The sequence below is a fragment of the Eucalyptus grandis genome, chromosome 9 (assembly GCF_016545825.1).
Source record: "Eucalyptus grandis isolate ANBG69807.140 chromosome 9, ASM1654582v1, whole genome shotgun sequence".
NCBI classification, from domain to species: Eukaryota; Viridiplantae; Streptophyta; class Magnoliopsida; order Myrtales; family Myrtaceae; genus Eucalyptus; species Eucalyptus grandis.
In genome coordinates, this window is record NC_052620.1 from 17,908,020 (window position 1) to 17,925,682 (window position 17,663).

Here is a 17,663-nt window from a genome sequence, read left to right on the forward strand (position 1 = left end):
CCACAGGCGAAAGTATTGCCCTAGTCTCTAGCCCGCACAATGACCTCCCAGTAGTGTCGCCACCACATTTGTTGTTGGATATTTCAATAATATTTTGAAATATTTACAATAATAGCTTCGATAAAAGTTATGACTGCATTGAAGACCATCATTATTTTTAATGATCACATATTTCTTAATGGTCATATAACGGCTTTTTAATCGTTTTGTAATGTTTAATTTATTTCTCAAATAAATCATCAATTATTTTACAACAGCTCTTTTAACAGCTCTATTTTGTCTAAATATAAAAATAAAATCTCATAAGACAATCTTGAAAATATACACTGAATGAAAGAGAGAGTATCATTTCTTAAGAAAATCTTTCCTTTCTTTTTCCTTGTTGGGTTATACACAACGTTGTTTATGTTCCTTCCAATATTCAGTGCAGAATGTAAAAGAAGGCCTGTTGTATCTTGAAAGGATAACCGTTAGAAGCCTATTGCACCGAGTTTCGCACATCGAGGGGCGGAATTATCCTTAAGGATAGTGCTTGCGCTTGCATGCCTCAAACAAATTTATTTATTCTCATTAGCTTTTTCCAACAATCTTAAGGATAACTCTCATGGAGCCTCAAGTTGATACTACTGCTGATGCCTTAATCTTTGCTAGTCCAGTTGCACTACCACCACTACCACATATTGAAGATCGATTTTTTTAATGGCAACAATTTCAAAAGGTAGCAAGAAAGGGTTTTCTTTGAACTAGATGTGCACGGCGTGGCTTTCGCACTTATGAAGGCTGAACCAACTGATAACAAGTTGCAAGATCAATGGATACATGCTAAAAAGGTATGTAGGCACACAATTATTAGTACTCTTTTTAATGAATTGTTTGAGTCTACTGCCCGTACAAGGAAGCAAAACAAATATGAGACTCAATGCCTACAAAGTACACTGCCGAAGATGTGGGCAGATAAAATCGGAAATTATTATCGATGAGAAATGTTCGATGATAAGGAGATCAAGACACAAATCAATGAATATCACAAGCTAGTGGGGGAAAACATCAATTTACAAGAAGAATTTATTGCGGGCCTTCTAATTGAAAAGTTGCCTAAGTCTTAGAATAACTACAAGCAACAACTCAAGCACAAGGACAAGCAATTGTCCCTAGCCGATCTGATTGTGCATATTATCATTGAGGATACAATTCGCAAGGAGATCAAAGCTGTCAAAGCTAAGGAAATTGCTACCAGGGCAAATTTGGTCCAAGGCAAATCTCAACATCGCCAAAATAGATATAATAACAAAAAACCTGATTACAAACCCAAGGTTGTTCTCCCTACCTTAAAAAAGAAAGGCTCTTGCTTTGTTTGTGGAAAACCAGGTCATCATGCAACGCATTGCAAAAAGAGAATAATGAGAAATGACAATCTTGTTAAACCAAAAGACAATTTGGTTAAAACAGATGACTCTAATAATATAATTGTTACAATTATTTCCCAGGCCAACATTGTGGCCAATGTGAAAGAGTGGGTGGTAGACTCAAGTGCTACCAAGCATATTTGTGCAAACAAAAATGCCTTTTCCTCCTACATGCCAGTAGGGGAAGGAGAATAAATTATTTTTCCTAGTGATTCAAGAACAACTCAAGTTCTTGGGAAAGGAAAAGTTCTTCTCAAGCTCACATCTGGCAAGACCTAGGCCTTGAATGATGTATTACATGTCCCTAATATAAGGGCAAACTTGGTCTCAGTAGCTCTTTTAGGAAAGGTTGGGGTGAAGGTGTCATTTGAGTATGATAAGATTGTAATGACTAAAAATAACATCTTTGTGAGAAAGGGTTATTGTAATCAAGGACTTTTTGTCTTAACGTTTCCAATGTTATCAATGAAAATGCTACTACTTTCACTTACTTGGTTGAATCTATTGACTTATGGCATGGTAGGGTCATGTTAGTATTTCTTATATAAGAAAATGCAAAAACAAGGTTTAATTTTTGGAATTAAAAATCCATGTTTTAATAAATGTATAATATGCGCTGAAACAAAATTAACAAAAAAGCCTTGTATTTTTGTAGAGAATATGATTTGTTGAGTTTAATTCATACTAATCTAGGAGATTTAAAACAAACTATGACTAGAGGAGGTAAACAATATTATGTGACCTTCATTAATGATTATTCTGTATTTATTAAAGTTTAATTGCTTAGGCATAAAGATGAAGCTTTTGATATGTTCATTTTGTATAAAGCTGAGGTAGAAAACCAATTGAATAAAAGGATAAAAAGAATTAGATCAGATAGAAGTGGAGGATGTGTATTGCTTAACGAATTTTGTGAAAATGAAGGAATAATTCATGAAACTACGCCTCCTTATTCCCCCGAATCTAATGGCATAGTTGAAAGGAAAAATAGGACTTTGAAAGAGATGATGAATTATATTCTTGTTAATTCTAATGCTCCAAATAATTTATGGGATGAAGCTATTTTATCTGCAAATCACATCCAAAATAGAATACCTCATAAGAAAATAGGTAAAACACCCTATGTATTATGGAAAGGCTACTGTCCTAAATGAAAATATTTGAAAGTTTGGGTGTGTCTTGCTAAGGTTATGCTTCCTAATTCTAAGAAAAGGAAAATAGGCTCTAAATCATTTGATTGCATGTTTGTTGGTTATGCTGAACATAATACTGCATATAGATTTCTTGTATTAAAAAGTGGCGTGCTTGATAATAATACAGTTGAGACAAAAAATGCAGAATTTTTTTAGCATATTTTTCCATTAAGTATTGATACTATTTCTTCTACACCTCTTCATAAAACGTTTTTGAAAATTCAAATGATGAATTGAGAATGAGCAAAAGAATAAGGAAAGAAACTTCTTTTGGGAATGATTTTTATACTTATCTTATTTATAATGATCATTTGACTTATTCTGAAACAATATCTTCCACAAAAAGCAATTTTTGGAAAGAAGCTATAAAAATCGAGATTGATTCAATCTTACAAAATTAAACTTGAAAATTAGTTGATTTACCACCCGGTGAAAAACTGATTGGTTGTAAATGGATTTTTAAAAGGAAATATAATCCCGATGGTTCTATTGATAAATATAAAGTAAGATTAGTTGTAAAAGGTTTTAATCAAAAACAAAATGTTGATTATTTTGACTTTTTTGCTCCACTTACAAGGATTTCATCAATTTGTGTTTTAATTGCTTTAACTTCTATTTACATACTTGTTGTTCACCAAATGGATGTTAAAACAACTTTTTTAAATGGTGATTTGGAAGAGGAAATTTACATAGTGCAATCTGAGGGTTGTATTTTTTTTAGCCAAGAAAACAAAGTTTATAAACTCATTAAATCCTTATACGGCTTAAAGTAAGTGCCAAAGCAATGGCATGAGAAATTTCATGATGTTCTAGTTAATAATGGATTTTTCTCTATTGGAGTAGATAAATGTGTATACACATAAACCTTTGATGACGACTCTATAATTATTAGCTTATATGTTGATGACATGCTTATTTTTTATACGTGTATTGATGTTGTGAATGAAAAAAAATATTTTTTGACTTCTAAATTCGATATGAAGGATATTGGGGAAGTTAATATTATTTTGGGTATTAGAATAGTAAAGAGTGATAGTGGCCTAATGCTTACTCAAGCGCATTATATGGAGATGCTACTCCAAAAATATGATCACTTTAATGTCAAACCTGCAAATATTCCTTATGATTCTAATATCCAATTAGTGAAAAATAAAGGGGATTGTGTGGCTCAATCTAAGTACGTTCAAATTATAGGGAGTTTGATGCACTTGATGAATTATACTCTACTTGATATACCTTATGATGTATGTAGACTGAGCAGATATACACAAAATCCCAATGATGATCATTGGATTGCCTTGAGCACATCAATGAAATATTTGAGAGGAATAATGAATTATGGTTTTTTTATATAGTGGATTTCCCATTGTATTAGAAGGATACGATGATGCTAATTGGATTTCAGATTTAGATGAGACAAAATCCACTAGTGGATATGTGTTCACCCTTAGTGGAGGCGCTGTAACTTGGAAGTCAGCCAAACAAACAATATTTGCTAAATCCACCATGAAGTCAGAGTTTATGGCTCTAGAATTGGCTAGCAATGAGACTAAATGGTTAAGAAACCTCTTAGCAGATATTCTTTTGGGAATGAAATCGACACTTTCTGTGTCTATGCACTGTGATTGCCAAGTAGCATTAGCTATTGCAAAGAATAGAGCTTTCAAAGGTAAAAATAGACACATTCGATTAAGACATGATGTAGTAAAGCAGCTGCTTAAAGATGGAATTATATCCATCGATTTTGTAAAATCGGAAGTAAATTTGGCCAACCCTTTGACTAAACCTGTGGGCAAAAAATTAATTTATGATACATCGGGGGGAATGGTTGATGAAAAACAACAGTATTGGTAACCCAAACTATGTGATTGGCGATCCCATGAATTAGATTTATATGGGTAATAACAAGTCACTTGTTGTTCATGTGATACACAATTAAAAATTATTGTCCATCCTAAGATGAGAATAGTGCAAAACTACAAGGAAAAAGAGGTTGAGCTAAATTTTTAATGAAATTCCATAGCCATTATTGGTTGTGTATTAAGCTGCAGAATATACTTGATGGAATCACCTATATAAGTGTGGAGTGAGGCCACTCCTATGAGAATTTTTGGTGAAAATCCCTAAAGCACTTATGAATAAACCAAGTACGCATATGACCTATTAGCACAAAATCGTGTTGAACAACAAAGTTTGTGGAAGTGTAATGTGATTAATGAAAATTATAATTCGCAAAAGAAATTTTTGGTTCATAGAAGCTTCAAACTTCACCTATAATTTCGTGAATTATATTTCATTTTGTCTAAGGCTGGTTCATAACCGAACAAGCACCAATTCCGATACATTACATTCCAATAACCCAACATCATTATTAATATTTTTTATTTATTTTCAAAATCTTTTGAAATATGTGGGGGATTGTTGGATATTTCAATAATATTTTGAAATATTTACAATAATAGCTTCGATAAAAGTTATGACCGCATTGAAGACCATCATTATTTTTAATGGTCACATAATGATTTTTTAACGGTTATATAACGGCTTTTCAATCGTTTTGTAATGTTTAATTTATTTCTCAAATAAATCCTCCATTATTTTACAACGGCTTTGTTTGAATATAAAAATAAAATCTCATAAGACAATCTTGAAAATATACGCTGAATGAAAGAGAGAATATCATTTCTTTAAAAAATCTTTCCTTTCATTTTCCTTGCTAGGTTATACATAACGTTGTTTTTGTTCATTCTAATATTCAGTGTGGAATATAGAAGAATGCTTGTTATATCTTAGGAGGATAGCCGTTAGAAGCCTATCGTACCGGGTTTCGCATTCCGAGGGGCGAAATTATCCTTAAGGACAGTGCTTGCGCTTGCACACCTCAGACAAATTTATTTATTCTCATTAGCTTTTTCCAACATTTGTTGCCTCCCTCTCTTACATCCCATCCCCCCCCCTCCCCGCGGCGGTCTCTCTTCGCGAGCGCGCTTGAGCGGAACTCCACCACACACTACACACACAAGGAGAGCGCTAGGACCTCGACGTCAAGCGGCGACAAAGATGGCTCGCTAAAGTCTCCATACGTGGTGGGTGGCTGAAAACGCGATGGTTTCGCTGGGGCGGCTCCCTTCCAACTATGATGCGTTATCTTCCTCATAAATTGGAGCGACAAAGCATGGCCAGAAGGTGCTTTCACGAAGGAGAAGGCTAGCTGGTGGTCTAAGGCGTGAATTTCAGTTAACGAACTTGAGAAGTTGAGATGAAAGTCTGCGAGGTCCCTTGCCCTAGTATAGTGACAGTCCTCTTATGCCCCTTCTCGTGTAATGTCCGGTCCAATCCCTTTGGAACCCTACAATTTAAGCACATATTCTTGAATTCTCTCCTTTTCCCAGTGACTTTAGTTCGTGGCCTTTGCGCGTGATTTCCATGATCTATCTTCTTCTTTCGCGAGTTCACTCCTTCGCAATTTTGCTATCATTCTTTTCAATCTTGTAAAAGTCCTTGCTTTGATATGTAAGAGGCCAATAGCTATCCTTAAGGCATAATTCCTTCTTCTAGGACTCAGTCTAAACCCCTCCTGATGTTGTCTTAATTTTTTGTTCTTTACCTATTTCGAGTACTAGAAGTGGTGAGGTGAAACGGCGCCTTTCTTTGCGTTGTTGACAAAATTTACTTGGCTTCGCCAATGGGCCTCATCTCTAGAAACTCAGCGCGCGAGGCGTACCTCTCACATTTGCGTTCCGAACCTCGCCCCCCTCTTGTGACATGCTATCTTCTCCCTCTGTATTTTCGCGTCAAGGGTGAGTCCCCGGGCAAGCAAGCCAGTATAGGGCTCTCCGATTTTAGAGCTGGCACCAAAAAAAGCGACCAAGCATTAGGATGTGGCGGTGACCAGAGGAGGGATGGGAGAGAAAGAGGGTATTCGGCAAATATAAATTTTTATGAGGTTATTGACTCCAAAAAAACGACTAACAGCTTCTTATCGACAAGTAATAAACTCGATCGATAAGAATAAAGTTTGGTCAAAACAAAAGTCATTAGTAAACAAGACAATAGACAAACCACAAGCATGTTGACAGTGAAAGAAAATGGACAACAAGGACAAAGCTAGAAATTTTAGGTCCGGGATCTCTGTTACACATGAGACGAATTATCATCCCTCAATGCCCTTTAAAGTTGCAACTTTATTTTTGGTTTAGTCCCAAATCATTCATCAATTAATTTTTTAAGCATATGTAATCCTTTGTTTTGAAATTCAAGATGTCATCATAATACCTTTTTGACGTCAGTAGTGATTAACGAGGTCATAATCTCGTGTATAGTAGCATGACTCCGTTTGTGGGTTAATGGAGTCAGGATGTATGCGAATGTCATCAGAAATTCAATATGTCATCGGTATGTATGTATGCAGATGTTAATGCAAAATTCAATCATGATTTGAGAAAAAAGACATGGTAATGTTCAAAATTTAAGTATCATTGGAAAATGACATGACATGACAATGACATAGTAACAAGATAACAAATACAATGATAAAATCACATGATAGGATACTATCATGGCCTATTCAAAATTCAAAACATGAATGGAAAAATGACTTGACAAGGCAAGTTTGAAATGCATATATAACGAAAAATTAATATGAGATGGCAAATTCAAAATCCAAGCATCATGAGAAATGACATAACATGGCAATAACATTGAAAATTCAGCATGCAAGAAAACAACATGACATTGCAAATTCGAAGTTCAAGCATTATGAGAAAATGACATGATATGGCAATATCACAATAAATTTATAATTGAGAATATAATAAGAATATGGCATGACATGGCAATAATCACATGTGACATGATATGATGCCATGTCATGCCAAATCATATTCAAAACATGAATGGCAAAATGACATGTCAATAATAATATGTAACATGACATTGCAAACCCAATGACAAAATGACATGACGATAATTACACGCAACCTCGACATAAGACCGTGCTTATACTAGTCTTTGTGTACTCTAATTGTATTTCGTATAATAATCAGCACAAAGCACGGAGTTATGTCTAACTATAACGCTTTGTGATGGGCAATTTATAGATGCTAACCAAGGGTTATTTTCGGAACGATCCAAATCCACATTAAGGGTCGCTTTCGGAACTGTCAAATGCAAAGCATGGTTATCCCTGAAACGAACATGATCTATTCTTAATCTGATCGACGGGAGTGCTTTGACGAAGAGCAAGCCCAAGTAGGGATTCCAGCCCAATTGATCCGTCGGGCTTTATGTTTCAGAGTCGATTCAGGCCAGGGCCCGGGTCCGGGTCCGATCAGCCCATTAAAGTGGACCGCCCGGAATTTTCTTCAATCAGGACATAGGGGAAACGAACCCGGAAGTTTTGGTGTCTCGCTTTTGTGGACTTGACTCTCTGAATCGGCATTTTTTTTGGGGCGGTTGATTCTGATCCCGAACCAACCGGTTGTTCCTATACGAGGTTTCTGCACCACATGTCCAAAGTGATCTTTCCACGCAGCTGTCTTGAAACTAGAACGCTCGTTCGCTTGGTCACCCACCTTTCCAGCTGCTTCGCGTAAGTGACGGAACCAAACGCCGGCTTTGATGTCTTGGTCTTCCCTCACACGTGGTAATAGAAAAGGAGAAGAAGTCACGAGTGTTTGGTAAGGTTAAGTTGCAATTTGCATTCTAATCCTTGAACATTACTTGCTGGGTAAAATGGGTCGAACTACATCACATGTTTCATGCTTTTCGCTCCAAATTGACGAGGACTGGTACAGTAAATCACATCCAAAAGGCTTTAGCGACGTTGGACGTCTTTGTGGAAGGAGCGTGGAAATAGGACTTAAGATTTTGGCAGTTGATGACTCGAGTTTAAAAAAAGTCGCATCGAGTCTCGGACTCGCCTTCTGTGGGATTCAGGGCGTTAGAAAACTGCACATGGCAAATGACTTAAAAATTTCGTGTCGGAGCCATGCCAGATTTTTTACCCTAGAATTTCACTAGTGATGATGAGCTTGAGACTTGATTGGAGCTTTTTTTTAAACTTTTGACCTTCAATCAATGGTAATTGAACCTTGAGACCAACATCCAAAATATTTCGCAAAAAATGTAACGTTTTTCAATATGATTTTGAGGAAGTCTATTTTTAGTAAAATGATAATATTTTTCAGTATTTTATTGAAACTTGAAAATGAATTAGAAAATATTTTTTGTTGTTTCAAAAATTACCAAAAATTGATTTTTTAAAATATATTTATTTTATTCTCCTTTTTTTTTTTTTTTTGTTATTCCTTGGTCAATTGCCAGCCATGGCCATTGCCGCCTACCGGCCATAGGCATGCTCAGCCTTGCCATAGGCCGGTGAGGCTCAAGCTCGCTGGATTAGGCGAGGTGCCTAGCAAGTTAGGCAATGCTCAAGCCTCACTTGAGGTCGCCAAAGCCTTATCGACCTCTAGTGAGGACCTCTAGTGAGGCTCAAGCTTGCCCGATGCCCTTTAGCAAGCTTGGGCCTTGCTAGATTTGGCGAGTGGGCTGCTATGCCAACTAGCCAGATTTGGCAAGGCTCGAGTTCGCTTGATAGCCTCAAGTGAGTTTGGGCCTTAGGTGAGCTTGGGCCTAGCCACACACCGGCAATACTTGAGCTTGCTTATGGTGATGGCCGATCGAAGAAGAAGAAGAAAAAAGAAAGAAAGAAAGAAAGAAAGAAAAGGTAAAATCTTTAAATAATTAAAAGCTAATTTTTTTTAAATTAAAATAAAGGAAAAAGGTGTTTGGTGGAAAAAAGGTACTTATAGAAGTGGAAGAAAGTGGAGGGAAATGTCCTTACTTTTGAAAGTGCTTTTTCTATGGGTAGAAAATATTTTCCTTTGCTAGTCTATTTTCCGTGAGCCGAATTTAGAAAAATTAAAAAAAAAATGTTTTCCTAAAAGTTATTATTTTTTTTAAACAAAGAAAGTCTACCTCATGTTTCTGCAACTGTCCAGAGAAAAATATCAAAAATCTGGTCGTGGTAGACCAAGTTCAACCCCCCATTGACCAATTTTCGGAACAATTATTCTAATCTTGCAATCGATGTGTTCCCGGCAATCCATGAAGACTCTTAAATACAGTGAATCGTACCTGATTTTATAATTCGGATGTAACGTGCTCAGGCATCAAATACTTAATTTTTCAGATTTGGTCCAATGAAATCGTATTATAATGGTCCACATGCTTATGAGCTCTTCAAATTATTTCTAGGTGCTATCTAGTACAGCTTCTTTGCAGCAGTTTTAACTATGAAAAGGAGTGCTGCCGTTTTTATGAGGCATTCGTCGAGCACTTCCAGCTGCAGCACCTCCAACGCCGCAATAGCTTGCAGACTTTTCTGGGAAGCAGCCTCACTCGACTTTAACATTCGACAGTTTTAAATCATCTGTTATTGCAAAAAATATAAGCTAACGGACTCTTATTAAGGACCGTTTAGGGTAGGTGCGTGTATTCATTGACTCATTGACGGACCCAAGTGGAGTTGGGATCGGTGGTGGCAGTCGCCCCTCCAACGTTAAATGTGCGTTAAACTTTATCTAGCAAAATTTGATGTGCATCTTTTCATAGTCTAAAGTGATTTTTTTTTTTTTTTTTGCTTTTCTCAATTAATATCTCTCCAATCGATCTAAATACAACTCCCGCCGTGGATACCTTAATGAAATGGTAATGATAATTGACATCAAACCCCGTCTGAAACTCATATATGAGTGCGATATATACTTTATAAAACCAATTAAAGTTCATGACTGTCGAAAAGAAATCGAGGGAGGAAGCCGACCACCTTGAAAGCTCTCTTTCACATAGGTTCAATTACATTATCAGATTTGACGGATGCAAGTTATTATGCGATCAATCTAACCGAGGCGTTTTTTAAATATTTTCTCAAACTCATGTCAACTTCTTTTAAGTTACTTGAGTTTGAGGGGAATGATAAAGATGATTATGATATTTCCTTTGGTTCTTTATTCTCTCAGGATTATGAGTATATTTTTCTTGATTGTTCATAGCCATGATTGATTATAATTGATTTATAATTATCTTTTTAATTAAGATAGTCATTTAATAAAACCTATAAATAAGCTCATGATCTACTACTTTTACATACAGAATTTACACAATACTCTCCCTTTCGCATAATTTCTTATCTCTTATTATAACTTGTACATTTACATTATTTCTATGTCACCGATTACCAAGTCAAAAGAAAAAGAAACGACAACCGTATATTGTCGTTCGTCAACCCTTTCGGTAATTATTGCCTTTTTCTATGCGGGGTTCTATGCATTTTTCATTTCTATTTCGCGTCCTCCAGACTGAGACGTTCATATTCTGGAGAGCGCCAGCAAATCGGCAGTTCAGAAACCATTTAAACACGAAAACCGAAAAAAGAAAGTCATTTATCATATTGCCATGCCTGTCTCTTAGGCACGTCCAAACCTGCTCCTAAAGCTTGAAGAGCAAAGGAGAAGCGATCAATCTCAAGGGGATCGCGGAAGAGGCGCACAACGTTCGGGTCCTGGGGTCCGGGGACGAGATCATAGTCCTCGCGCACGGGTTCGGAACGGACCAGTCCGTGTGGAAGCACCTCGTGCCCCACCTGGTCGGCTCGTGCCAGGTCGTGCTGTACGACAACATGGGGGTGGGGACCACCAACCCCGAGTACTTCGACTTCGAACGGTACTCATCCCTTGAGGGCTTCGCATACGACCTGCTCGCGATCCCGGAGGAGCTGGGGATAGTCCAACCATGCATCTTTCTTGGCCACTCCCTCTCCACCATGGTCGGCGCCCTGGCCGCCATTGCCTGCCCTGACCTCTTCTCCAAGATCAACATGCTCGCCGCTTTGCCGAGGTAAGCCGGGAAACTTTCTCTGTGCACGTTTCAGAAACAAGTTCATTTTAGTATTCCTTTGTGGGGGTTGGAAGCTGATGAGAGGGGCTAATTGGTCTATGTGATTGACAGATTCAGGTAATTAGTGTTAGGAAACATACTTGATTTGTTTGAGGCGCTGGGCCGTGTGTTCAACTTTTACTTTTGTCCCTTATGTATGGAGAGTTTAGTCTTACCATCTTCCTACAATCTTATCGGCTGATAGGTTTATAGATAGGTTGCTTCCTCCCCACAACCTCTGAGAGAGAGATAGACGAAAGGCTACTAAGCTTAATGTTTGGAATATTTAATCTATGCAATAAAAATGGGAACAATTATCCAGAACTTAAAAACCCATTATGTGAATGCCAATGTGGTCATAAACTTTTTAATATTGTCAATTTAGTCCTAAATCCACTTGAAATTCCAATTAAGCTTTTTCGGTCAATTTTTATCACTATTAATGTGGCAGTCCAGTTATTGCTAGATATCTTACATGGCACATCCTCATGTCAACGATTTTTAGTAAAAATTGGCTAGAATGATTGCATAAAAATATCGCGTAAAATTTTAGAATTAAATTAGTAAAATCGAAATGTTTAAAATCGAATTGACATATGTATGATTAGTTTAGGAATTAGATATTTTCCCGTAAAAAAATGCATATTAGTTTTCTTGAGTAGACGTCGTTGCATCGCATCATTTCAGCATCATGGGTTAGAATGTATGCACTTGACATTCCGGTGGTCATAACTATCTGAATATTGAAGCTTAGATTCAAGAGAGACCCAAAACCTATGCTTGGAGAGGAAGGGAGAGAGGGAGAACGGCGAGATATGCAAGTTCCACCGAAAAGTCTTTAGGGAGAGATTCGAGGGGAATGGTCTCTCTCTCTCTCTCTCGGGAGGGTGAGGGGCGAGATATGTAAGCTCCACAGAAAAGCTTTAGGAAGAGATTTGAGGGGAATGGTCTCTCTCTCTCTCTCCCACAGAAAAGCTTTAGGGAGAGATTTGAGGGGGATGGTCTCTCTCTCTCTCTCATATTTGTAAGCCTCCCATATCGAAACAGAGTGGATAGACTTGATCATTCCTATCTATGCTACCTACAGAAAGATTTAAAGGGCTCATCTCTCCTGAAATTGATCTTTTTTAGCTTTCGTTAGTATAACCGCATTAAGTCGCACATCGCATTTTTCTGCATTCTCTTTGGTATCGTTTAAATTTATAGAATTCATCAGGTATAGTCAAAGCCATAACTGAGAGATTATTTATTCAGGGGCACATCGCATGGCACTTCACTCAACCTTGTAATTGTCACATTGTCTATATACGTTCAATTACAACTAGTTCATGGATTTATTATCCTCAAAATTCTATTTCTTTTAGATTTTTTGAAAAATAGAAAAATATGATGTGTTGAATGTATTATCAATTAAATAACAAAAGTAAAATATCTCAAGATGTACTTCTATAATCCTTTCCAACATTAGTTTCTTTACTCATCCTATAAATTTTAATCCAAAAAGAATAAAGATGAAGTATCCTTAAAGGGAAATAACATAAATTCTCTTATCTTTAGAGGTAATATATGTTTGCTAGATCTTGCAGTACCCTTATACTTTCAGGGAAAATTATTCAATCAATCATGAACCTATTATGTTAATATCAATCCAGTTATAAAATTTTCAAATTTGTCAATCTAGTCCTAATTTTTTGCATAAAATTCCAATTAGACTGTCACATCAATGATTTCTAGTAAGTTTGATTAGAATGACAACATTGAAATTCTACACGAAGTTTTAATGTTAAATTGACATATTGAAAATTTATGACTGAATTGACATCCGTATAATAAGTTTAGCACAGACTAGACAATTTTCTCTAGTTTTCATTTTGTTTGAGCCACATTTTTTGTTCACGTGTGCAATGGACATGAAAAAAAAAAAAAAAACAAAGCAAAGAAAATGGAGGCAAATAAATTAACTAAAATATTAATATCATAAAAAATGAAAATTAATAATACTATGCAAAAGTAAAAAAAAAAATGTTAAGGTTTGATAAATATTACTAGATCTAATAAGATGTTTAAAGAAAACAAAAACGATTAAGTAAAATGGAAAATGGCATCTTTAGCAAAAAGGTCATATTACAAAAGTTGGGAACTCTTGATGTATTTTTAAATTATTTATTAATGGAAAATGATTTATGAAAAAATATTTTAAAATATCACATTAAATTTTGGTTAATCATTTCCTTTTATGAGTTAAGAGCGTCACTTTCTTTTATAATAGTTTTAGAGATTGTTATTCATCAATCATTTTCAAATTAATTAACCCCTTAAATATATATAATGAGGAACCAATTTTTTGTCATTTGACATTTTTGTACTTGAGGGCTTTCACCTTTTTATCTATTTTGTTAAATATCTTATTTAGTTCTATTACATTAGTCATATTTGTCAAGTTTAAACAAATTTTTATTGTTTCATCTTATTATCAGTATCTATATCATCTTTTACTAGTGTATTAGGTAATTTAGTTTTCTCCGCCTTCTATATTTCTTTACCACTTAAGTGTAGAATAGAGATTTACCTAAAAGTTGGGATGACAAGACACTTGTTTAAGGGTCTGTTCGTTTCACGGAAAATATCGCATTTTCAAAAGTATTTTCTAGGAAGTCATTTTCCAAGAAAATGATTATATTTTTTAGTACTTAGTTGAAACCCAAAATTTAAGTGGAAAATGTTTTCCATTATTCGTTATCTAATTTGATTTTTTGGGAAAAATTACCAAAAAAATAATTTTAATATTTTTAATTGACCAAAAATTTTAATTTTAATTTTTATATATTTATTTAAAAAAAATTGAATTCTGAATTCTGAATTTTGAATTTTTCATTATTTTTATTTTTTGAAATCAATTTTTTATTATTTTTAATTTTTAATTTTTTCCTTTTTCTTTTCCTCCCTCCTTCTTCCTCCTCCCCTTTCTTCGCCGCCACGTGCCTTGATGTGGCCAGCTGCCTAGCGGTTGACCAAGATGTAATCGCTAGATCCAGCGAGGTCGAGGCTCGACCAATCCGGGCGAGTTGCGAACTCACCAGCCTAAAGGACACAAACTCGCCCGGATTGAGCGAGCTAAAAGCTCGCCGACTTGATCTAGGAGAGCCTAATCTCTATCGAGGTCGGTGAGCCCGCGACTCGCTAGATCCGGCGAGCTCGAGTTTTGCCAAGGCTGGCGAGCTCGAGGTTAGCTTGATCCAGGCAAGCCCAAGCTTCACCGAGGCCCGCGAGCTTGAGCCTCGCCCTCATCGGATATGGCCTTGGGCAAGGCTAGAGTTGGCTTGTGGTGGTGATCGGCTAAGGAAGAAGAAAAATAAAAGGTAAGAAAAAGAAAAATAATTAAAGACTCTATTTCAAAAAAGAAAAAAAGAAAAAGGAAACATAAAAATAAAGAAGAAGAAGGAAAATAAAGAAATTAAAAAATAATTCGAATTAAAAAAAGAAGAAGAAGGAGGAGGAGGAGGAGGAGAAGGAGGAGGAGGAGGAGGCGAGGGCTTATAGGGGTGTGAGATAAGAGAGATTAAGTGGGGAAAATGTTTTCCACTTTTCAAAAGTGGAAAACCTTTTCCCATAATTTAGAAGACTTTTTTCTCTTCATGGAATATGTTTTCCTCAAGCAATTTATTTTCCGTGAAATGAATGTGGAAAATTCAGAAAACGTTTTCTCAAAAATTATTTTCTATGAAACAAACGGAGCCTAAAAGTCAAGTGCATTGTACATGATAATGGAAAAATAGCATAATTAATAATTGTAACAAATGAAAGTTCTGAGTGTAGTATATAATAGTTAGAAGTTCAGGAGCAAACATGTACCATCCCAAAGTTTAGGTGGATTCGGTCTACTATTCTGTCTTTAAATATATGATTTATCCATTTAATTTGAAATATAATCCACAAGATAAATATATCGTATTAGATGAATTATGCTGAGTCTTTGAAGTACAGCTTTTTGTTTGTTAATGAATAAATGTTTTTTTTTTTGCCCATTCACGTTAAAGTCAAATCAAAATAATTTCAACGATAACTTATTTTATCATGTGAACAATCTAAATTTAAACGGTACAGCAAAAGAATAAAAAGTGCATCTTGTTTGAGAAATGCATGTTTGTATTTCCCGTAGTTTTATCTCTGAAATCCACTTTTTAAAATACAGCTCATATCATTTGAAGCAAATTCGTTTAATAGAAAATGAGAAACAAAATATTTTGTTTGATTTTTAATTGAGATTTTTTAGGAAATTAGAGAAGAGAGAAGTTTAGAAGTTGTAATTTATTAATTTATTATTTGACAATTTTTGTTTATATTTTGCAAGTTATCATAAATTTAAAAATTGAATTTAATGGTATGGTTTCGAGGTTTACTTTTGTGCCTTAGCAATCAAGTCAAAGCATAGCAAAAATTTTAGAATTGTTGAGAAAATTATTTGGGGAAACGGCTACCTAGTAACCAGCTAAACTCAATTGCGTACGGAAGTTAATTTTTTAGTAAAGCATAGCAAACGTTTGGCCAATGAGGGTCATTCTTGGAGTTTGAGAGACAAAATCAACCATCTATGCGTATATTTTCATAATGCGGGCATCATTTGTTTCATCTCACTGCACGTCGACAATTAAAATGGTTAGTTTATATCAAAAGCATTCAACAAAGGGTTATATTTGGGAGGAAATTTCATCCAATCATACATCCAATTAGTTGATTACAAGTTATAAATATTACAAACATGCACACTTAACAAAAAAAAAAAAAGAAAAAGAAAAAAAGAAATGTAATTGACGCCCGTGTTTATAGCTTACCAATCACGCAATTGGTTGGAGAAAGTTTCTTTCAAGCAGGGATGAAAGGGAATATAACCCTTCAAAGAAATATCCATCCTCAAATTGAAAAGTGTATACACGCACGTGACATATTTATCATAGACTAATTTCTTGACTATCAAAAACTCTAAATTGATATACTTGTGATAAATTTACCCATTGTTAGTTTCCGTTAGATTATACTGTAAAAATTATTGAGTTGAATGATACATGACAGTTGACGGGTGTATTTATTTGGAGTTTTACCCTTCATTTGCCATATATGTATCAATTTGTGGTCTTTTTATGGTATTAATCCAATTCAACAAAAATTAACAAATGGTACATGTCACGAATGTACCAATTTATGATTTTTTTTATGATCAAAAAATTAGTTTGAGATAAATTTATCACATTTATATTAGTTTGAGATTTTTACTAGTTAAAAAAGTACTTTAAGATAAATTTGTCTCAAGCGTATCGGTTTGAAGTTTTTGGTAAAATATACTTATATATACATTTGTATATGTGTATGTATATATACTAGGTTTTCTCATGAAAGCAAACATAGGTGAGTTGATCACATGCATGTGTTTATCTGTTGGTACTTGAATGATTCGGAGTACTATGGCGGCTTTGAGCAAGCAGACCTCGATCAACTCTTTTAAGGCAATGCAAGAGAATTACAAGGTGTGGTGCTTCGGTTTTGCACCTTTAGTCATCGGCGGCGACATGGACTCAGTGTATGTCCAGGAGTTCAGCCGAACCCTGTTCAACATGAGGCCCGACATAGCGCTGTGCATCGCCTGAACCATTTTCCAGAGTGATATGAGGCCTTACCTCGGCTTGGTTAATATGCCTTGCCACATAATTTAAAGCATGAAGGACTTGGTTGTGCTGGTGGGAGTGTCCGGGTACTTACACCAACATCTGGGGGGCAAGTTGATTATTGAGATGATGTCGTCGGAAGGCCACCTATTGCAATTGAGCTCGCCGCCGGAGATGGTCATTCCAATGCTACTAAGGCATATTTGCCGCAATCCTATGGCCTAGTGCATATGTAACTTACTTTGTCTTATTTCTTTTGAGTTTCATTTTTTTCTTTTTGCAACAACACTTAAATATAACAATTAATATTACAAAAAAAACCCTAAATTAATACATTTATGACAAATTTACTTAATTTTTTTTTTTATCATGAAACACTTTAAATCGGTACACCCATGATAAATTACCTAAACTGATTTTTGACTACGAAAAATCCAAAACTGGTATATTTATAATAAATTTATCTC

General features: G+C 35.4%; 1 protein-coding gene across 1 annotated transcript; it reads left to right on the forward strand.

Moving 5' to 3' along the window:
* Positions 1–8,332: 8,332 nt before the first annotated feature.
* On the forward strand, positions 8,333–17,421 carry LOC104420346 (probable esterase KAI2). Its single transcript, XM_039302413.1, is given in 4 exon segments — positions 8,333–8,388; positions 11,096–11,496; positions 16,972–17,030; positions 17,032–17,421. Coding segments are annotated over 4 exon segments (906 nt in total).
* The last annotated feature ends 242 nt before the right edge of the window (positions 17,422–17,663 follow it).